At 42.1% G+C, this 23,267-nt stretch overlaps 1 protein-coding gene across 6 annotated transcripts in view; it reads left to right on the forward strand.

The window, feature by feature from the left end:
* The window catches only part of ARID5B (AT-rich interaction domain 5B), a 149,707-nt gene that overhangs the window by 44,306 nt on the left and 82,134 nt on the right, over positions 1-23,267 (forward strand). For all 6 annotated transcript variants that reach the window (XM_077183390.1, XM_077183389.1, XM_077183387.1 and 3 more), the window contains one exon: positions 4,991-5,216. In XM_077183390.1, coding sequence (XP_077039505.1) covers positions 4,991-5,216 — 226 coding nt within the window. The remainder of the gene's footprint in view (positions 1-4,990; positions 5,217-23,267) is intronic.

Here is a 23,267-nt window from a genome sequence, read left to right on the forward strand (position 1 = left end):
GTTACATACACATGGTATGGGAAGGTCCTTTCCACTTAAATTGCAAAAACGCTAAAATATACGTGGGGTGTAAAACCAGCCCAGGATAAGGGAGGCCTTTATGCCCAAATGAAATAACAGTTCTGTTATCCCTGGTGAATACAGTCTGTAAGAGTCACACTGTATTTTTTGCTCCTGTGGATGAATGTGTTTTCATCAGCAATGTACTGGGTTGTAAAATGCGCATCCCCAGCTATCTACTATGCTAAAGATTTCACAGAAAAGGCATGAAGATGTTTTCTAATGCAAATCATACTGATTAGATAAATGACATACAGTGTCTCCTGTAATTATCAGCAAGAGCTTTTACAGTACATCTCCTGTTTCTCTCTAGGCCACATATTTGATGTTAGGAGACAGCCAAGCAGGTGTTTGACTTGCTCATGCCCTCCAGAATTCCTTAAATGACCTCTGGAAGTACTGGAGTGAAAACAGTCTCAGCATGTCAAAATTTTGAGATATCTCAGTTGCTGTAATTCTTTTAAGGCTGCCTCAATGTCTCTAAAATATAAATCTTTTCTAGTTATTGGCAACGAGTAAGGAGTTGTGATGTACTGTATGTGGGTGTGCAATCAAGATGTATGACCTCCCTGTGCTGCCCTGTGACTCCCTGCCTTCTAAGAGTTAATATTTCTTCTAAAAAATAATTATCTGCTTTAAGCTATTATAACTACCTGACCTGTTTCCCTGATTATAAGCATTTCAGCCATCTGCTGAGTCAGGCAATATAGCATTCTGTGCTTTCACGAGGCTGTGATGGTTGCTTAGACAACAGTGACATAATATTTAAGCATAATGGCTCTTGAGAAGATGCTGTCCTCTTCTCCCTGGATGACTTCTCTGGAAATGCAAATCCAGTGTGCTCTTAAAAAAACGAGATGGATAAGAGGGGTTTGTGTCACCATCTTTCTTAACCATCTCCCCGTTTTCTACTTGATAGGTGAAAGAATTGTACTGTGCTCAGAAGTCTTATAAGACATGCTAAAATTACAGGCTGACTCAATAACCATTTTTATAGAAGCAGCTAAAAAAGTGCCTCTTTCTATAGTCAGTGCTTATTTAGAGATGTAGACAACATTGTGGCTGAGACCATTGGTCCATTGGGTCACTGTCCAATTGGTCAGGTCCACCAGATAAATCTCATTCCTGAGCAGAGTTGAAATCTCTGCTGGTTGTTTTCTCTTCTTGCTCTAGCAGGAAAAAATGGTAATTAAAGACTTAACTGTGCAATGGAGACCTCATAAACATATCACTTCAGAGCATAGCTAATACATGATGAGTTGATTTTGTATAGATAGAGATATATATGCACTGTTTGCTACGTGGGTGGTTTTTCATGTTTACACAGAGATATAATTATGAATGACATGAAGGTTATACAGCAGATTTCTTTAATCTTCTAAAGGTTTGTTAGTCATGTGTCACTGTGTACCTGGTTTTTATTTTTTCAACATCTGTATTCCTTTGTCATCTCATTGAAGGGGTTTCTCTAGAAGGGCTGTGGCAGCAGATAATGGTTGATTCCACAGGGGTATAGGAGCTCCTGTGGCTGGCAGAGCTCTGGAGGTCCCAGAGCAACTTTTGTTGTGATGTGGGCCTTAACCAAAAAGGAGAAGGACCCCTTTGTCACCTGCTGCTCTAAAAAACCCCCAAACACCACAGCAGTTTGGGGCTGAGTGCTTGGAAAGGTTGCTGAAGAATGTGCAAAAGCGCAGCAAGGCACATTGGAATTGCAGAGCTGGTGAGGTACTTGGGTGACCTCTGGGTGCTGTGGTGCAAGGGCAGATGACCTCTGGTGTCAGCAGACTGCCAAGATGTGGGCAAGACAGCCCCAATGGAGCTGCCCGTGGCTCAGGCTCCCCCAAAGGCAGAGACTGGAGCTGCCTGCCGTGCCTGGCTCAGTGTTTGAATGATGAGGCACCGGGGTAGGAGTGCCCCTGGAGATGCAGTCCCACAGCGGTGAGATCTGCATTGGCAGAGGAGGCCTGCAGGCTGATCTGCAGTGTTTGAGGAGTACTTGAGGAGTTGGGAAGAATGTGGACAATTCTGTGTGAACTGGGTCAAAAGTGAGTGCTGAGGGAAGGGAGCAGGTCTGTCCAGTCCTGCTGTGTGATGGGCAGGGCGACCCAAGGCAGGCTCTGAGGCGGTTCAGGTCATTTTTCCATTTCCCGCCTAAAAGTGAACTAGGCCGCGTTTCTGTGGTGCCGCTGTGGGGATCGCTGGCAGTACCAGGGGAGGACAGGGATTTGGGCCCAGCCTGGTGCCTTGGGGACAGGGATTTGGGAGCCAGCCTGGCGCCCTTAGGGATGTAGCTGCTGCAGGGGTGACCAGCTGTCCTTGGGGACAAGGCTGGTGTGGAGGTGGCCGAGTGGCCCTGACAAGGGGCCAGCAGCTGTGGAGAGAGGTTTAGCCCAGAGCCCTTGTCACAGCATAGGGACAGCGTGGACTCCTTCTGTGTTTTGTATTTGTGCTGGGCTGCTCCCTGGTGCCATCCTGGGCACCCCTTTGCACTCTGTGGCTGTATTTGGATGTTGGTGTCACTTTGCTGAGGCCTGAGGGGTGGCGGAGAGTGGCATTTTTGCTGAGTCTCTGTTTTCCTGGCCCCTCACATCCATGTGGGGATGCTGAACACCCAAAATTCCCGTGGCTGGATGTGCTGCTGCCACAGGAAACTCATGGCTGAGGTGTGCTTTCCCCAGCTTCCCAAAAGGTCCCCTGCTCCTGCCTCTGCAGTTCCCCCTCCATGGCAGCCTGACCGAGTGCACCAGTTTCGTTTCACCCTTGGTACATACAGTAGGGCTTTTTTGGGGGGATTTTTGTGGTATTTTTTTTGTTTACTTTGTTTTATTGTTGTTGTTTGTTTGTTTTTTGTTTTTTTTTTTTTTTAATTCAGTTTCTTTTTCCTCCTGTGTACACATCATGTGCGTGTGTGCGAAGGTTGCATTCTCAAAAACAAGTTTATTCATTGATGATGTAATAGTGATTGTACTTTTCTTTTGGTTAATAAATTGTCTGCTCGGCTTACTTTGTATGCCAGCCAAAATTAGTCATACCAGTTCTTGGAAAGGATATGAAGAAACTAGTAATTGAAATCATAATCATTTGATCATGAGAGCTATTTGGAAAATAATATTTTAACCAGAAGCATGTCTGATCTCCAAGTCAGGTTTCTGTTGGTTTTTTGGTTTTTTTTTTAACTGCTGCTAAGTAGATTTTTCTAGTATGGAATATGAGAAATTGTGTAGTAGCTGGTGATGGTATTCAACACCCAAAGAGAGGACTTCATCCAGAAATTGCTGAGACTGTCTGCAGGCAGGCTGATATTTATATATATGTATTATTTTTTTCCATCCTGACATTTAATAATCACCATGTAATAGCTATAAAATGCATAGCAACTACAGCTTTTTTATTTCAAGTGGATGGTGTAATGAAATTGGGTGAAACCATCCATTGAAATTGTACTTTGTAGTACCCAGTGCTTGTTTACAAAGTATTGACGTTTGTCATAAACAGAGATTTAAAGCATCACTGTTATTGTTTGTTGTTTGGTGGAGGCTCTTATGCTGTGCAGCGATAAAGGAAAAGATTTTATTACAAGCTTGCTTAGCATATAAACATGCTGTTCACTTCTGACCAAATATTTGTTATTGCACTAAATATAATGAAGGTGCCTGCTTATAAAACAGTTTTGTATTATATAAGGAAGAGAGGAATATCAGATCTGTTTTTTTACAAGAATTACTTCAGGTTTTGTATTGTATGTGACTTGTCACAATAAAGCTTTTTTTCTTTTTTTTTTTCCATTGAGCAGTATTTTATTTCCTGAGGAATGTGTTCAGTGGACAAAAAAAACACACAGAGAGAATCAGTCGTGCTTTTCCCTTTGTTTAATAACTCAAAGAATTTCTCTCCCCTTTGCAAATACTTATGTTTATTTGAGAGAAAAATTGGATTCTGGTTTATTTATTTCAAGAACCTGTAACCTTATTTAGTGTTAGAAATGTGTGGTGGGCAAGGTGTGGTATACAGCCAGCTCTTGTTACAACATAAATTATTTCTGCTGTTTTAACAAAAAAATCTGGAGTGTATCTTGCTGGATATGTATGTTTGTTTGTTTATTTTTTGAGGCTTTCTTGATCCCTTGCTCAGTGGAGTCAGCTGTAAAATATTCTGCTTATTCATCATGACTGAGAGGAGTTGATTGTTTCCTGGAAGGTTAAAATCCAGCAGTTAGGACTGTTTAATTTGAGTATATGTTCTGGAGGCTAAACTAAGTTTAAGTGCTCTTCTTAGAATGTATGTTTTAGAAGGGGGGAAAAAAATTACAGTTCTGATCTTGAAAAAGGTTTTAAGAAACATGAGAATGTGCAAGTTTCTTTTGGTGGGAAGCACATTTATGTAGTATTTCTTTAGGGATTACATCACAGTTTTATTTAATTTTAAGGACAAAAGTTAAATTCAATATTTGTGTATAAGCCAAGGGAAAATGTACCATAAACATAGGAATTTTCTGGTGAGTCAGAGTTCCAAGAATCTGAGATTTACTTAGTCCATTTATTTCAGGACTAACTATAACCATTAGTCATCCAGCCATGAATTTTTACATTTGCAGCTAATTGCACCTAAAAAGCAAACTTTCCCTCAAGGCTTTGGGTTATACAGAATGTGATTTGGCAACCTGCATTTCAAATGCCTTTTAGGATCATTGCCCTGGTTCTAGAAATTGTCTTTAGATGGTGTATATTTGCTTCAAGTAAACAACTAATATTTCCACTTAGGTGGCAAGAGGAATAAATTAAGCACTAGCTATTCTGTGATACAGAAAAATTACTCAGCCTGCAGCAAGACAGGCTTTTGCAGGAGTCAGTGCAGGATGATATTACTGGTTTCTCAGTCATCAGGGAGCCCAGAGTGACATGTTGTATTCTCATCTGATCACTTCTTGCAGGATGAAGTTATTGCTGTTTCAGAAAAAGTTACTGTGAAGCTTGAGGACTTGGCAAAATGGGCACAGTCCGATTTCTCCAAGTGGAAGTGTGGTTTCCGGGCTGAGCCGGTCCAGCCCATGGATGTGGGGAAGAATGGGCAGAAAGAGGCCTTGACAAGATACAGACAATCCACACTCAACAGTGGCTTGAACTTCAAAGATATTCTGAAGGAAAAGGCTGACCTTGGTGAGTATCCCTTACTTTCTCTTGTGGGAAGGGGGCTGTGGGAGAGTGTCTTTTGAAAACAGATGGGCCTGATCCTGCCATGCCATTGCAGATTCCCAAGGTATGTCTGAGCCTGGGGCAGAGGTGTGGCCATGAGATACCTGTGTGGGATGAGTGGTGGTGGTGAGCTCATCTCAAGCTCCTAGCAGACTGGTGTGGGGTAACACTGTGATACCTGTCTGTATGGCCCCAAGCACTATGGCTCAAATTCTGCAGATGTGCATACAAATAATTGTCCCAGGCTCTCCCTGGGGCTCTGCAGGCTGGGGGATCAGGTCAGAGCTGTACACTGTGGGGAGAGCAGGCTGACATGTCTTTCTGAGGCCTCCTGTGACTGGCAGGGATGAGCAAAGGCCTTTCACTTCTCATGTCCCATCTTCCAGGAGCTCATAGGTGCTCCTGGTGCTTGCCCTGGCTCTGTATGGTTGGCTCTGCGTCACGTTCAGTAGGGATGTGTCCCTTCCATGGTGTTTCCTTCTCAGCTTTATGTTGCTGCAGGGCTCTGTGAGCGCCCCACTACCTCCACACACAGACCCGTGCTTTCTTCCCTTGTCTGTTTTCAGAAAGGGAGTTGATAGCTCTGCTTCTTTGGGTGGTTGCAGACAGGCTTGCAGCTGTGGGACTGCTTTGTTGCACAGGCACTCACACCTATAATACCTGTGGTGGGTTCCCAGGTCCAAGGGAGATCAGTCTCCTCTTGGTAGATGTGCCTGTTTGTGGTATTAGGACCTTGGATGTGTAACAGCTGTCAGAGATGGCTCTTTGAAGTGCATACCAGGGACATTTGTCTCTTCTGCCAAGTTTTTAATAAATGTTCCATGTTTGAAAAGCATCAAGTTAAGGCCATAATGTGTGAGAAGGTAAGAAATTAAGAGCTAAGCCTGATGGATTTGAGGACATGCTTTTGTATCTATGTGAACAGGAATGCAGGGCCAAGTTCAGTTTTATAGTGTCGGACTAGGTTGGCATCGAAGCCAAGTTACATGAAGCTGAAGATCTGTCTTGGAAGATTTATCTTCTGCATCTCATTTTTCTGATCTTATCAAATGGTGAAATGATTGTGTCAATTTCACATGTTACCATTAGCTGTGCAGGTTGGAAGATTAAAGTACAATTGCAAGTTGATCTTGTTTTTCATTGCATGTCCAGGGAAAAAATAAGCCATGCAATCCTTCTCTCTTTGCTTTTCTCTGTGGTTTCTTCTAGTTCATAATTACATGCAGTAATTTTCCCTGCTATTGCCCTGGTATCTTTATGCAGTACATTTATTTGCATTTGTTTGTTGTGTCAGAAGAATCTTAATGTTTTTCAGACAGAACTTTTGTGTGCTAATGTTTTCTTGTTTTTGTTTTCAACAAACAAAAAACTCCTTGTGGTAAGTTATGAAATTGCTATTATCTACCCTAGGAGCCAGAGAAAATTATCTTTAAGCCCAAGGCTTATAGTTGCATGTTAAGCCTTTCAAAGTAGGGGTTATACTGAAAACGCTCATGGAATGCAAACTATATGGTATAATTTTGATAACCCCACATTCTGATGTTGCTCATTTTCAGTTGGTGGCTCTGGCTTTATTGTTGCGTTGGGTTTTATTTTTTTTCCCTGTAGAAAAGGGAATTTTGGCTAATGTTTAGTTATGACTGCCTTTATCTTCATAATGACTGGTTGACAGGAGTGAAACCAAAGGTTCACAAAGATCTGTAGCTGACCAGATACATTGATATAGACAATTGATCCAGCCTATTAAGGGAATCAAAGAAATTTCCTAAATCTAGTATTGACATTACTTTTTTACCATTTGAAAGAGCCAAGAATTTAATTCTATTTTGCTTCTTGGATCTGACACAAAAACTCAGAAGAATGGTGATGTTTGAAGCTGGTGGAGCAGCCCTAGTTGGTGTCCTGTAGGCAGTCCATGAGCTCTGGTGTTTGTCTCATCTGTGGTAAGACGAAGAGGATTTATTTCCTCTCTCGTTCTGAGTGGTTGGTCAGGGTTGACATTGCTCTGGGAGTTGTCATGTCCCCAGCTGGAGGCAAAGGCATGATGTGGGGTGTCTGAGGTGTTTGAGCTGCTGGTGTTGTCTCTGCTCTGCTGTCAAAGGGCAGCTTTACTGCCTGGTAGGACGTGTGCCCACAGAGCTTTTCCAATCCTCAGTGTCTTGCCAACACAGCAGCGCTCAGCTGTAGTGATCAAAAGATTTATTAGCAATCACTTCTGCAGCAGGTCCCCAGCACAATGGGATGGGGTAGTCTTTCCTCTTAAAATAGAGCTGTAAAAGGAGCCCAGTGCACTGTCACACAAAGGTCCCTCGCTTGATGCTGGTGTTTAACCCTGGCTGTAGGTGAGGAAGTTGCTGAACCAGGTGTTGAAAAGGCCTAGATAAACAACATGATCTCCTGGACCCCTTTTTTTCCTATAAAATGGCATGTTTCCATTACAGAAAAATTCCATAAAAGTGAGTAGATTCTGTAGCTTTTCCTACTAGATGTTTTTGAATCAAGCTCTAGAAGGTAATAGGAAATTATATCCCCAGCAAAGAGCTCAAAAAAGCTTTACAGAAGAAACAAAATCAGTTTTCTCACATTATCTAGGAGTGGGGAGGAGTGAAATAACCTGGATTAAATGAAAACATGGCTGATACAGAACCAGAGAAGTGTCACTGGGCAAACATACTTAATTAAACATGTTGCTGCTGGGAGAAGGGCAGCTTCAAACAGCAACCAAGCAAAGTGAGGCCTCGTGTGAGCAGTGTACACCCGGTGCCATGTGTTCAGTGGCACTTGCTTAGCCAGAACTTAAGGCAACACCTGGTTAATCCACAACCTGTAGAAACCATGAACCTATAACTGAAAGTCGACCCTAATTCAAACAAGGTAGTTCTGTCTCCTTCTTTTGTTCTCTCCTTCTTCTCTTTTGTTCTCTTCCCCCTCTTTCCCCTCTTTCCTCTTTTTTTTTTCTTCTTTCTTTTCTCTTTGCTGTTCTTTTCTGCAGAAACTGTTGGGTTGGGCTTTTTTTCCTGTAAAATACTGTTGTTTTTATCACTAGTGAATTATGCAGAACTTTTCCTTAGGACTGTATTAAATAAAAGATCGTGCAATAGCATTTTTTTGTGTGAGCTTCAAGATTTCAGCCTGAAAAATGATTTTTAAGAATTATCTCTTTCTGCCTGTTGAGATATTTATGTTATACATTCTGTCCCTTTCTACAAATATGTCAATACTGAATGCTAGCAGTTTATGTCTTAAGACTATTTATAGCTTTCTGAATATTTCTTTCAAATGTTGAGGAAAAATAAAGAGCAACAACAATGCAGCATATAAAAATAGAGTTGCTCAGGAATGTATTATTCATAATGAACATAAGAACCTGTTTTTCCAGAAGAATTGGTCTGATAAAATCATTCACTACTGAGGCCTCTAGTTATTTATTTTTGTCTTTAGAATTATTTAGGGAATTTTTCTTTGTAATAAATGGACTTGTATACCCATATTTGGTAAACCAGTGGGAAGTCACCAAATGAGGAATTATTTCATTTTACAAAATGTTTAACAACTAAGCAATGTAAACACTATTGGTTAAATATGGCAAAGTTGCATATTTGTATTCCTTGGGCTATAGTTCAAAAAAAATTCAAATTATTTTATATAACATTGCTTCTTACAGACTTCCTTTAAGTGAAGTATGAAAGCTGCAGTGTAAGCTTTATTGGCCTATAAATATGTCATTATAGTTGGACTACATTTATATGCTTTGGATTGTTGTTTAAGCCAAGAAAATATGTCTCTACAGGTTGACTTTTTATTGAAACCCTTTGAGGCATACAACAGAATGTATTTTAGGCCAAGGTTATTAAAACAGCATTTTCATTTTTGCAGCAGACTCATTGTCAATTATGCTGCCACAAACTGTCTGTGGATAGGCAGTTATGAATGGTTTCATCTCTAAATGTGTCTTTAGAAAAAGAAATAAAAGATAGAGGAGTCAGAGCTGAAATTGAGAGAAGAGACTGAGGGGAAAATGACTGAATTTAGTGCTCGCCAGCTCTGCTGGTTTGGGTTAGGCTGGGCTGCAGAGCTGCCTGGGTTTAGCCATGGAACAAATGGCCACTGTGCCTGTGCTGGGCCAGGGAGGTGGGAGCTGCTGCCACAGCCAGGCAGTCTGCAACCCTCTGGCTCTGTCTTAACACAGGTGTGGGTTTGGTCCCCAAGCTGGCATTGCCATTCTTATATCCATCCTCTGTGAGTATCATGCCAAAATGGGCAGTTAAGGCTCCTGCACTGGCAATGTTAGTAATGGCATGAGCAGTTCTGGTGAACAGAAGGGGTTTTGCTGCACTTCTTGTTTGTTCAGGTCCAGCAAGGGGAAACCCAAAGAAAATTTAGCAATCAGTCCTATTCTGTCTTTCATTCCCCACAGTCATGCATTTGAGGGTATAAAATCTGGATCTTTGTTCCCTGTGAAACCCAGGGAAATCAACCACTGCTCCTAGCTGAGGTGTATATTCTAGCAGTCACACTTCTCTCATCTGTAGGTGGTTTTCCAGCAGTTGTTTCCTACTTCTCATGAAGTGGCTCTTTTGAGCTCTCAGAGGAGCTTGCTAGGCAGACCTGGGCACTGCAGGACTGGGTCACCCTCTCATTTTCTCATCTTTACCAGTTTCATAATTTGCCTATCTTCACTTGGAAGATTGCAGTTCCTTGCTGGACCTTGTGTTGCCACTCAAACTGGCCAATCCCCAGCAGATTGCTGGGGTTTGGAAGGATAGGCAGAGCAGGGATGAGCTGTCTTTCTGGAAGGTGCCAACCACACAGTTCCCAGCCCCAGTGGGCACTGGGTTGTTGCATTGCCCTTCCAATTTCTCTTGCCAGTGGCCTTCCAGCAGGTGTGACTTCACCAGATGAAGATTATCAAGTTATAATGTAGTCAAACCGTGCCATTATCAGAACTGATAATCTGCAGCTGTAGCATGTTCAGACACTTGCGGTGACTTCTGATCTGACGCTGAGTCTCCTTTTTCATTGTGTGTCGCGTGCTGCTCAGTTCAGGCTCACCTGGCTTAACTTGATGCAATAATTTTCTGACCAACTAATCATTAGCTATTTAGAGTACAGCCACTCTGCATACTTTGTGCCTAAATCATGCCTCTTTTCCCCTCCCACTCTTCTCTGTCTGCGCTCTTTGCCTCTTCTTGTGCCTTCCTGTCCTCATTGCCCTAGTTGAATGCCATTCTGATCTTGATAAAGTTCCTGTAAATGTCCCATTATCCCATTTTCCCCTCTTCTACCCTTGTGCACCGTATGTTGTTTTTGTCTTGTGGGTCAAAGCGACCTCTCTTACTCATTTTACCCAGCCCAATTGATACAGTTCTTTTGCCATAGATGAGGCTATTACTGGACTCGTCTGTTGTGCTCCATGGAGCCTGAATAGAGGAGGACGACTCCCTTGGGAAAAAAGAGGCTGTGGCCTGGCTTTTCTTCTATGTTTGTGCAGCTTATAGCACATGCCAGCACTACTGCAGCAGGACAAGTGCACCAGCAGGCTCTGGAGCAGGAAGCTCTGTTGGGGTGACTGTTCAGAGAGGGTGTGAAGCAGGAAGGCTTCATTTGGTTCAACACCTTCTTTTGGTTTAATTACTGCTTACCTTTGGTGTTAACATGTTTGGGATCAGAGATAACCTGAGGTGCTGAGCAGACAGACAGAGATAAATATTTGTTTTATTACTGGTCAGCCAGTTAGTTTAACAAATACTTGTTGGCTTCAGTTGTTGGCTGCCTTTAAGTGCTGAAAGGTGATGCAGTTGTTAAGTCCAGTGTACTTCCAATATTTCAGTCCTGGAGAAGACCCTATCTTCAGTAGCATTTTGGGGCTCTCCCTCCTCCGTTGCCCCTCTCTCTTGAGCCATTGCTGCTCTCCTCTGCACCTTCCTCCACCTCCCTGGAAGGAGGTTGTTGGGGTCCTTCCAAGGTCTCTGTCCTTCTTTCAGCCAGTTGTTTGCCTGAGTAGTGCTGGGATGTTTTACGTGTTGTTATTTTCTTCCTTACCCTGTGGAGAGCCTACTTCATTGCAAAGGAAGCATATGAGGGTGAGGTTGAAAACATTTTAATAAGCAGCATTGACTATGGAAGCCTTTCATTCACCACTGGGTTATGTTGAGCCTCATCTATCTGTGATTCTTGAAAGGAGTTTTAACACTGCACACCTCAAACTTCAAGCATGCCTTATCTAAGAGCTTTGGATTTCTTATCAAGCTTTGACCTACCTTTCAGCTTTCATAAAAAGGGGGTGAGAGCATCACTGTAAGGGGGGTAGAATATAAGAAAAATAAAGGTAGTATAGAAAATAATCTTACCCCTAAGGAGTTGCAGCTGAGCCAATTATTAGAGATTAGGAACTGGCCTGACTTTAACAGGCCACAGCTGTAGCCAATGAGAAGAGTGCTATAAAAGAGTGGGGTGGTTGGTTAAAAGGGGAACTGGAGTTAGTTGGCTGCTGTGAGAAGAAGGAAGAGTCAGTGCTTAGAGGAGCTGCCTACGAGAAGCATCAAGGAGGTATGAAACTCTTGCAATAAGGAGACTACAATCTGGAGCCCTTGTAATATAATGACAACACATCACCCCTGGAAACTGAGGATGCAGTATTTTGTTCTTTGAAATGTAGAAGGTATGCTAAGAAATGTAAACAAAATCCCAGGTGACTTCCCTCTTGGTAGCCCCTAACTCACAGTGGCTGTTCACCTGGCTGCAGCAGGAATGAGCTAACATGATCATCAGAATTGTGCTGATAGCCACTGTCACTGTGTCAGCATTTTCAATTATGACAGGGCACTTTGCCATTCATGTAGAGCACGGCCATTTGCAATTGCAGTTCGGGTCTATTCAGAAATATCAGAGAAGGAATCACTGCTGCAAACAAAGAGGAGGAGGAGTTAAATTTTACTCTCTGGCCTGTGAAGCTACAGAACTGCCCCGTGTTCTCTTAAAGTCAAAGTTGCAGCAGTTTGCATCATCAATAAGAGTTTTGTTGCAGCCTCTGGCTGCAACAGGATAGCCTACATAATTACAAAATAAGGACCATTCACAGACAGTGTCAAAGCAGCTAGTGTGGGACAGTGTCCCTTTAAAAATGTTTGATGGCTTTTTTTATTTTTGTCTGGTTTTAGCACAGGGATTGACCTTGCCAGGCTGTGTAATAACCCACATGTGTCTGCTCTCCAGGATTTTTTCCCTTCTAGTCACTGTTGGATCTTGCATTTAATTCTTACTGACCATGGGTTTTTGTTCCAGTAACTGGAAACGTGTGTGTCCTGGTGCAGTGCTGCTGTGCTCTGAATCTGACTTTATCTCAGTGTATGCTTTTTTTGGTTGGGTTTTTTTGGTTTTTTGGTTGTTTTTTTTAATCACTGGTTTAGAGGGTGCTGTTTTACTCCCCAGCCTTCCCTCTACCTTCCATTCCTGCCCATATTATGTCTGGGGCCCAGTTTGGGACATCTGTTGTTTTGTGTTGCTGCGCTTCTCTTGCCCAGCGCCATGGAGGGAGGTGATCAGTGGTCTCTTCTGTGTGCTAGGGTTGCTGGTTAGATGTGGTGATCCCTCATAGATCACTGATGCCTTTTTCCTGCATTATATCCTTTCCACACAGCCAGCCAAAAATTTGTTGAGTACTGAGATCTGTAAACCCAACACCTATGTAATGTTGTGGTATAGCTGGGTGGGCCCCAAGGACATCCTCTTTTTTCCTGCCTGGCTGCTTTCCTGTGCTGTAATTCTGTGCTGCCGGAGCCCAGGGTTAGAGTCCTGCACCATCTTTGACTCCAATGCTCTGTTAATCAAGTCAGAGCTGTCTTCATACCAGCCCATCAATCATGCTGGCCTGTGACCTGCATGGCTGTGCTGAGATGCTCAGGCTCTTCTGTGGGTGCTCTTGATACCATGGGCAGATCTGGGTGTCATTTCCCATGTAGGGAAGGAGAAAAGCCAGAACAAATTTTTTCACCACCTCCCTTCCATGCCTTCTTGAGTTGCTCTTTATTGCTCCCATGCCCAGAAAGGCAGCTGGCCCTTTGTTTATAGGCACAGTATGATGTGTCTAGTTTCTCATTATCTGTTTTCCTAAGTATCCTAGTCTGGTTCTGACTGTGTTGTTGCAGAAAGGCCAGTACTTTTTCTCTGAGATACAATATTCATCTTCTTATAGATGACCTGTCTTGTGTCATGAGAGATTGTCAGAGAGAGCATCTTTTGTGCATCTGAACTTGAAGGTGGAGATTTGCTTTTTATTCCTTTTCTCTCCTTTTTGAGAAATGGTTTGATAGGACAGAGGCACACAGGAGTAAAAGCTGTCAGTGAATGGCCATGTCAGCATTTATGGAGATCTCAGCAACAGCAAGTGATGGCTCCTCAGCTTGGCAAGGTGGGACCCTTGCTTTGCTTGGGCAAGCAAGGGAAGGTGGGAGGTGGGAGCACTAGAAAGAAAGGGAAGTTGTCAGACAAGATTGTGGGAAGGGACTTCACTACAGCAGCTGAGGAGAGAGTAGCACATGTGCCTTCCCAGCCCAGGGATGTCCTCCAGCACTGTGTATCACCTTTGAGCACCCAGAGGGGCTCTGTGGGTACACAGGAGAAGATTGTGTTCTGGCAGCTTTGCCTTGTTGACTGAGTTTTAAGAGTCTTAGTATCAATTCTGAGTGCTTCATCCCTTTCGGTTAATTTGGGTCCTGCTTGTCTTTGCTGGCTTGGTGATGCTTGTGTGAAGAGAGCATTGACAGATGAGGGTGTTTGGGAAGGGAATGGTTAAACCTAGTGTGTGTATAAATCAGAGTGCGGTTTGTGGGAGTGGGTGACAAAGAAAGCATATATTTAAAAATTAAAACAGCATGAATTGTAACTTACTGGGCAGGTTTTGTATTAGAGAACCTTGTGACATAGCCTTTATTTACTTCATTTAGTAAAATCTGTACATGTAAAGTAAGTTCCTCCTTAATTTTACTGCTAATAATAATTTGCTTGTAAAAATGAATCCTCAGCACTGTAAACCTTCAGCTTGGGTCTGTCTTGCTCTGTAACATTGTGAAGGGCAAATAGTTAATGGCATAAAGAGTCTTTTGTTAGTGATAGGTAATGTGTATGATTTCAGCAGCTTGTGAAAAATCAAGGTGAATTTTTACGTCTGCATAGTTGATATATGTAGAAGCTAAAATTCAAAATAAGCTTCTAGGAGAGCCCACATTTGATTTTCCTAAACATTTAAATATATGTATCACACCCTCATTTTAAGATGCTGGTTAATGACTTTATGAGCATGTTGGCAGCCAGAGCATTACATGTGGTTTGAGAAATGTGTCTGGATATGCTTGGTAAGCAGTATTGTTCTGACAGTGTACTAAAGGCCATCTTCAATTTGACTGTGCTCTACTTTGTTATGCTGTGAAAGAAAAAGATAATTCAGCAGAGCTGAATTGTGCTGTCGGCTGGAGACGCCACACTTCAGAATACAAATATTACTAGGGATAAATGAATCATTAAAAGAACAGTAGCATAAAATATCTGATGAATGAACTCCAGGAGTCTGTGCTGGAATAAATTTAGCATTCACGGACAGTACCATAGTATGTGAAATAATAGTATCAGTTCTACATTCAGATGCCAAAAACATTTATGGACCCAGAATAATTGTGAATTACAAGGCTATAAATACATGGAGGGGATTTGGTGATATCATAATAAACCATGAGAAATTCGCTAGGCTGGTTTCTAATGTTACCAGAACCTTGAGATATATTTACAGCCTTGTTCACACTCCTGCAGTTTTAGGGGGCAATTCTCCTCTCACAACACGTTCGTCATTCCCATCAGTGCCAAGGGGAGTTACGCATGTGTGTCATGAGTGGAATAGATCCCCACACAATTCAAGGATCCTATAACGAATACATCATTTAAGAAAAAGGTGGGAAACATTCACTCTCGTCCTCCTCCAAGTTCCCCCACATCCCATTCTGCTCCTGTGATCGAAGCTGGTGAATATAGGTAGAGAATGACAAAGTTGCTGCTGTGTTCCTGAACATTTTATCCACAGCTGCTTCGTTTTTTTCACTTTGTATTACTGAGAATTGAAACAATCAAAGCCCAGATGTTCTCATCCCCCCCCCCCCCCCCCCCCCCCCAGTTTCTTTAAAGTGCAGGCTAGTGCATTTTAAAAGCCTGTTGTAAATACCCAGGGGAGGCTGGCATCGTCAGCCTGTCCTCCAAAAGGAGACTTCATTGTTGTGATACCAGATCCATACCCGATAAGAACAGTTAATTAGGAACTGGGGCTGAACCTGACGGGATAGTCAAGAGCCAGTTCAGCTTTCAGCATGTCCCATGTCACCTGTTTGTAATTGAGCCTGGTGTCCACTGCCTTGCTGACTTGGGGCAGTGACAGTCTCTGCAGGTACTTGTGTCATTCACACATCCCAGCATTAGGTGGGTTACAGCCCGCTGCTGCAGGACCCCTTCCCCTCCCAGCATGTCCCCCCAGCCAGCTGTGCCATGCTACCTCATCCTTCCATAAGTCATTGGCACAATACACACGTTCAGTGTGGTGCAGAGCAATCTGCTCAGTAATTCCACATTCCTTAGTGTTGGAAGTCTCTTGACTGCCTAAGCTGCAGTCTTTCTGCTCATCCCTCTCCTGGTTGTACATCCAGGCCTGCCAGGGGAGCATTTTTGGTATTCACCATGGGAAAGGTTTGTGTCTTCATTTATGTCCTTCCACACGGTTCCTGTTTTACTTTTTGGGTCTTGGTAGAGTTGCCCTCTATCAGTAGATGAATCACATCCCTGAGATATATTCTGGACCTTCAATCCTTGTCAGCTGATGAAACAAAGAGAAGATAATTACAGGATCAAAAAAATGACAGCAGTGGAGTGGTCATCAGCAAGAGGGGTGGCCTTGTAGGTGATCTGTAGGCTTTGGTATATCAGTGATAGGTCCTCACCCAGTTAGTCACTGAACCTCACTTTGCTTTGTTCACTGCCAGTTTATTTCATTTCTCTCTTGAATTCAACCATGTTTTTGCTATGGCATGGTCATGGGATTATTGATTATTTGTTTTTGTTAATTACTAGTGACTTGATATTGTTTGCAATATCTGTGTGAGCTCTTGTGGCAAACCCAGCTGACAGGGTATAATGCAATCCTAATGCATGCTTTTCTCTTTAATTATTGTGAAACCACAGTCTCCACTTTTCTTTCACACAGAGTATTTCCAAATTAAAAGCTTTGTGGGATGAAAAATTAAATGAGAAGTTACTATAAAAATCTATTCCAAGAATCTCAAATGCTTCAGCTCCATCTTTATTTTTAGTTTTCTTACTGCCTGAATGACCCTTACTTGTGACAGTGTTTGTCACTATACACTTCCAGTCTTCTTGCACAGAGAAAAGAGATTAAAAAGTTCTTTTACGCTTGTGTTTTTAATCCTCTGTTCAGATACATAAAAATGTGGCCCTGTAAGTTCTGCGGTACAGTAAAAAAAAATAAATAAACTAACCCAAATAATTTTGGCAGTTCAAACGCAGAAACTAAAAATAATTTAATCTGCAGTGTGAACATAGTTTCATATTTATACTAGCATCTGGCCTCAGGAATTGAATACTCCATTCTTTAAATAGCTTCACTCTGGCTCTTGAATGCTTTGTGACTAGAACATTACCCTACAGTCATACACCTTGTTTACATATTTCTGTTAAAAGGCAAAAGAACTTACAGTACTTCAAAACATTGGTACAAACTCCCTCCTCCCCTCTCGCCTTGGAAAAGAGAAGTTAAAAAGAAAAAAGTGCGAGTGGTCTGAAAGTGCATTTTAAATTTAGTTCTCTCAGTTTGCTACTGGGTACATATTTTACTGTCATTTGTATGAAAAACTGGAAGAAAAATTTTCCAAAGAAAACGTGTGCCTTTTCAGATGCCCAGCAGTAGTCAAACACAAATTTATGTACCCTTCGTCAGTTTGTTTTTAATCTGGCAAGTCTTTGTCTTTGCCTGGAGACAGTGGGTGTTTTTTTTTTGTTACCTGTGTGGTAGAAATAAGGATCCAGGTCCCTGCAAGGAAAAATATATCAGAATAATGATCTATTCCAAAAAAAAAAATCATAATAATGGAATTAAAAGGTAACCACTATAAACAGAAGGCTAATGATTAGCCTCTTACAATCTTTAGGGACAAAGTATCTTTTTATAGTTTTATGATCCTTGCCCAGCCTGACTTTAGAAGGAATTGCATTTTCAGAATTATGTATTTGTAACTTCAGCTAGCTTTACAAATTTAGTAGATCCCTATTTAGTGTCTGTTGGTGAATGTAAGTCCAGCCTAATATTCTTACTGCTATTTTTTCATTCACATGTCTTGAGGTGGACCTAGGAGCAAAAGAGAAAATATTCCATTTTTAAACCTTAATCCAGAATCCATTCGTATGAGTCACTAAGACAAAATCATAGTGGTTTGGCTAAAAAAGGCTTCATGTCCAAAGGGAACGTTCCTTAAAATGCTGGCGCATTTCCCACAGTGTTTCTTGAATGCATTTTATATGTTGCCTTTGTGCTCTTGTAAAACACCAGAGGTTAGATGCTGCAGTTTGGTGTGTGGGAGGCTCCTGGTATTTCGGTGGACTGGTCAGTTTGAATGAAGGCAGTGGGCTTGCCCCAGTGCTCAGCCCCCTCAGCCGCCTGTGCTGCTCTTCCTGTGGAGGAGCCTCCCAGCTCAGGTAGGGAGAGCATTTCTCTGTCCTGTGGTACCTCTTCCATGCTGCAGCACTGGCTTAGGCTTGCTGTTGTGGTGTTCAGAAACACCCTGGAGCAGCATGAGAGGCAGGGAAATCAGGCCCTGTCGGCCTTTGTGAAAAACTTTGAGAGTAAGTTGTTTTGTTTTTCCTACCCAGCTATTAGAGCCCTCAACAGGAAGGAGCCTCTAGGATAATCATCCCACGTGGGTTTCGGGAGGTCAGTGCTCATTTCTGTAGGTTTCAGACCAGCCTGGGACACTGAGAACATGAGTGCTGAGGCTGTACTCCACCGTGACTTCCAGCTTTGATGCTCTTGTAATGGAGTGGGAAAGAGGTGGTGCAAAGCTGGATAGGAGCAGGGGTGAGGATGGTTGGAGACAGCAGTAAGGGCAGCTTCTCTGCCTTGCCACTGGGATTTTTGTTAGCCTTCTCTGCAGGGAGGCTTCGTGCTTATGTTTTACTTTTTTTTTCTGACCTGGTTCCCCTGACTTGCATATAGTGAATGAGAATTGTGCAGGATTTAGGCTTTGGTGACTTCAGATACCATGTGATTCTAAGGCACAAAACATTTGATTTATTGGGTAAAGCCTATTTAATATCTTAAAAGCATGGAGTAGGAGATCAGATGTGAGCATAGCAGCCTTAAAATATATTCCCTGACAACATACTTAAGAATGTTTAGGTCTATATGAAATATACAGGAAATGAGGCCAATTTTTTCCCTGCTGTTTTGATGGCAGGGTCTGCAGGGGAGATGGAGAATGTGTGGACAGGAATTCATGTGTTTGATAATGTGAGCCCAGCATATTTGCACAAATGGAATAGGAGCATTTTTCACCCTCTGCAGAAGAAAGTATTAGTAGTTTCTCTGCCTATATGAGAGACTGTGATCAGATGTATCAGCAAATCCATGTAAGTAAACCTGAGAAGTGATTCCCTCATCTCTGGCCAACGCTGTTTGCACAAAGCAGTACCTCTTTGCCATTTCTGGTGGCTTAGGGAAGCACAGAGAGCTAATTCTTAACAACCAGAGATGAGGAGAGGCTGCTGTTCTCTGTCAGACCCTTTTTCCCTCATCACCTTGTAGATCAAATTAGTCTACCAATAAGAAAAGGTTTATGTACATTTACTCTGAGATCGCTTGTTAAGTGTTCTAAAACAGAGGACATTCATGAACAGTGAAACAGAAAAGCAGTTACCAGAAGGACTTGTAATGATTTCTGATCATGCTAATGTCTGACCATTGTCTTCTGCTGCAAAATTAAATTTTCTCTTTTTTTTCCCCAAGAATATCAGACTGCTTAGTGTATGGCTGGTTTTCTTAAGGAAGCACTTAATTTTCTACATTTTAGGAGAACAATGCAATTCAATTCTTAAATGAAAAGGAAGATTGGGCCAACAGTGCTTGGAAATTATGTTGTCTAGGCTGTAAAAATATACTGAAAGCATTATTGATACCTTGTTGGGCATGTGGCAGATTTCCTACTTAGTCATGTAACATGTCTTGAGCAGCAGACGTTCTTTGTTGGGCAAGTAACAAAAGTTTTGCAAATGTTTGTTTGGGGGGGTAGAAACTTGGAAAATGAACTGTGGTTCAGTTTTCTCTAGTTATTACAGTGGTTTTGTCACTTATTCTTCTTATGGTTGTAGCACCTCCAGCTGCAGCACAAGCTCTCAGGCAACAAGCCCTTGTTACAGGTGGTGCAAGGAGTGCCCTAAGCTCAGTGGAGCTGGCAGGGCACTTTGCCTTCATCACTGAAAGTTATTAAGATGTGACAGAATGGGATGACAGTCATAGAAAAAATGGGAATCCAGTTTCTATTGTGCTCCTTTTCCCTCAGAGCATGTCTGTATGCATTGCATGTGGGACAATTCTGTGTGTGCCTCCTTGAGATCTTTGCCCCAACTATCCATAAGAATTTCCCACTATGTCCATTGCCAGTTCACCAGCCAGGTTACCCAAATCAAAATAAGAAACAAGGCTCCTTGGAGGAGCATTCCCTTTCACCTGGTGAAGTGACTCCAGGTCCATGCCAGTGATTACTGACTCCAAAGGCAGGAAACCCTCTTGTGTGTGATAGCCTGAACACAGAGACCAAATTTATACCAGAGTGGATCCTCAGTTTTTGTTTGGTGCTAAAACTTCTGTCTTTGGAATGGTTTCAAGCTTTTCTTTTCAATTAGTTTACCTACATAGCTGGTATCAGAAGCACAGTTGCATGTAATAGAGTTGATTTTTTCTTTCCAGGATCAAAATGTTGATGTGACAGTCACTGCTAGGCACTCTGAAGTCCAGGCCTTCCCACCACAGTGTCTCAGAATGAATGTCCTGGTGTATCATTCTGTGTTGCTGGCTAAGTGCTGTGTACTTCCCATTGAGCTTGGAGACCCAGTGCAGCAGAGCTCAGGTGATGTGCTCCTCCAGTGTCAGGAATCCACAGAGCAGCAAAAGGAGCAGCTTTTCCAGTGCTGTTGCTAGACTTGACTGTAAGGTTGGGAGTTTGGGAGAGCATTATTTTAGTCATTTTTTGACTGCCAGAGATAGTCACACTGAAGACTTTGCTGTGGCACACTCTGACTTTAGTGAGAAAGATTGGTTATTTGCCCTTTCCTTACTAATTGTGACTTTTCCAGATTTTGCTTTCTGGATACCATCCCTTCCTGTTTTCAAACCCTCTGATATTGTAGGCATGAATTACAAGGGGTGTTTAGCATCCTCAGGCTTGTCCTCATGCTGGTGCAGGAGGAGGCAGCTCATGGGCCAGGAACAAAATGCTTGGCATCTCTCAGAAATTCCCATCTCACTTGCATCTGGTAGAAGTGCACCCTGCAGTTTGTTCAGTTGCTCATCATGAGCACTGTGGCTACTGTGCAGTAACTATTCTTTTGCATATTCTGTTCTTCCTGGGTATTGCAGGAATTACTGCATCAGTTGAGTACTGATGAGAATGATTAGATGAGAGTGAAAAGTTATGGGTCATTAAACAAACAAACAACCCCACCTCCATTTTATTGAAGGTACCTATAAATCTCATCAGTTTTCTGCTTTACAGCCAGTTGATCAAGGATCTGTGTGAAAGGGCAGGCTGTTAGCTTAAGGCAACTCAGGCTGCTTTAAGTGGCTGTGAACTACTTTTATAGTGCTACCAGTCTATTTCATTTCCAGAAAGTGAAAGTTTGAAGTAGGTCCTGAATCTGGTTTCTCACATGTGAGATCATTTTGCTACCCATGACCTAGAAACCAACAATGAATGTGTAAATTACAGGCAAGAAGAAAATTCAGAATTGACTGTAAGGTGAATGGGAGTTGAATAATTCTCTGAACTTCAACTGTGAAAAGAAGAAAAGATCACTGAATTCCAAAACAGACTTCAATAGGGACAAAGAAAATGTTATTTTAGTATAGATTAAACTCATGACTTAGATATAGATGGATTATTGTATCTGTTTCAGATGTAATTTCATGCCTGAGAATTTACATTGGAGGCAAACTGGTCTGGATCACATTAGCAAAGGCCCTGTTTTGCTGTCAGTTTAATTAAATGGAAACTGCTGGCAAGGTGACCTGAGTAGGTTTATAGAAGCAATACTATTTTGTATGTTGGAGCAGGAAACTGTTAGGTCTTCCAGTTTGAAAGGGACACAGAAATGAAATCTGTGATTCATTCTTGTTTACAAACTCCCAGATAGTATGTGCAGTGACCTTAGTGATAAATTAGCTGCAATTACACGTTATATGAGGTGGGCTTTACAATAGCTGCAGACTGCATGGTTATGAGAACCATGACCTTTGACAGGGAGGTTAGAACATGAAGTTTTTCCAAACAGTGCCTAGATCTTCAAAAGTATTTGCATTTCCTTCCCTGTTTCATGTGAGTAGATTGACAAGATGTGTGGTGGGTGTTCTGTTTGCTCACCACAAGATTGTTGTCAGGCAGAAACCCCCCAAAACAAAAAAGCCCGCCCTTCAGGAGCATTGATTTATCTGTTAACTGTGTCTGGCATGCTGCCTTTTGGCTTTGATTTCAGAGAGAAACATATTTGGTTACTTTAATAGGCAAAAGCACTGAACCTGACTTGTAGGGGAAAAAATTGTTTTCTTTCCCTTTTTCAGTTCTGTTTATCAGATCCTGACGTACTGTATCGTAATTGTGCAACAGTTCCAAGTTGGAGTAAAGAAAAGTAGAACTGGATGTCAGGCTCCATCAGCCTCATTATTTGAGAGCCAGCTTTTCTGTGTGACTCAGTGGGACTGAAAATGCATGTTTATGCCAGTTAATAACCACCCTGTGACACCAGCTTAGAGGATATCAAATGCTTTTTTGTTCTCAAGAGTTGTTCACATCACCTATTTATATCTCCTCTTTTTTACTTATGTTGGTTTTTTATCTTAGAAATTTTTGCTGAGCTGGAGTTGACTTGCTTTTCCCCCCCCAGATCTGTTTGTTCACCCTTTTTTGCTTCTTTCGGATATACTGAAAGAGAAGGATTTTTTCCCCCCTGTATTCTTTGACCAAGGAAATCTAGGTCTTACCTGTTTTTGGCTACTTCTCCAATTTGATGATATAGTGTGCAAGAGTACAAGTTGAGAATTTGAGAAAGCAAATTTTTTAATCATGTTACAGTAATTGTATATTTTTTCTGTGTGTACACACAAACCGAAGGTGATTACACAGACAGTGCTGATGAGTACGTAGTCATCTCTCATATGTGAAGCTGCACATATCTCTTTGTGTGTGCACATGCAACTGTATATGCTGCTGAGCTCCAGTACCCATAAAGCACTTGGCCAAAAGAGTGTATTTTTGAAAGGCTTAACATTCTTCACATAAGTATCAGAAGTAATGAAATACATAGCTTGAGACCTACAAAGATGAAAAGAGAAAGGAGGAAGAAAAAGAGTTTTTAAAAAACTGTAATAGCAGCAAAAAAAACAGAACAAGGAGATTGTTGGGAGACTCCGTACCTGTGAGTGCAATGTTTTTGCAGGGAAGCTGTAGGAGGAATCCTTGTTTTAATATTGACTTCAGTCATGCTGTAGCCCAGTGCCTCCAGTAAGCATGAAGCTTTGCATGGCTGGAAGGTAGGTGGAGATGAGATTTGGAAAATGGTCGCGTAACTGAAGGTGTGGGGAGGGAAGTAACTCTTCAGCTGCCATCAGTGCTTTTGCCCCTCCCAGTAACACAACACAGTCCATCCCAAAGCATCTCCTGGTGTTTTCCTACATGGTGCTCACATCTGCTTGGTCTTCTG

The sequence above is a fragment of the Agelaius phoeniceus genome, chromosome 9 (genome assembly GCF_051311805.1).
Source record: "Agelaius phoeniceus isolate bAgePho1 chromosome 9, bAgePho1.hap1, whole genome shotgun sequence".
Taxonomy (NCBI): Eukaryota; Metazoa; Chordata; class Aves; order Passeriformes; family Icteridae; genus Agelaius; species Agelaius phoeniceus.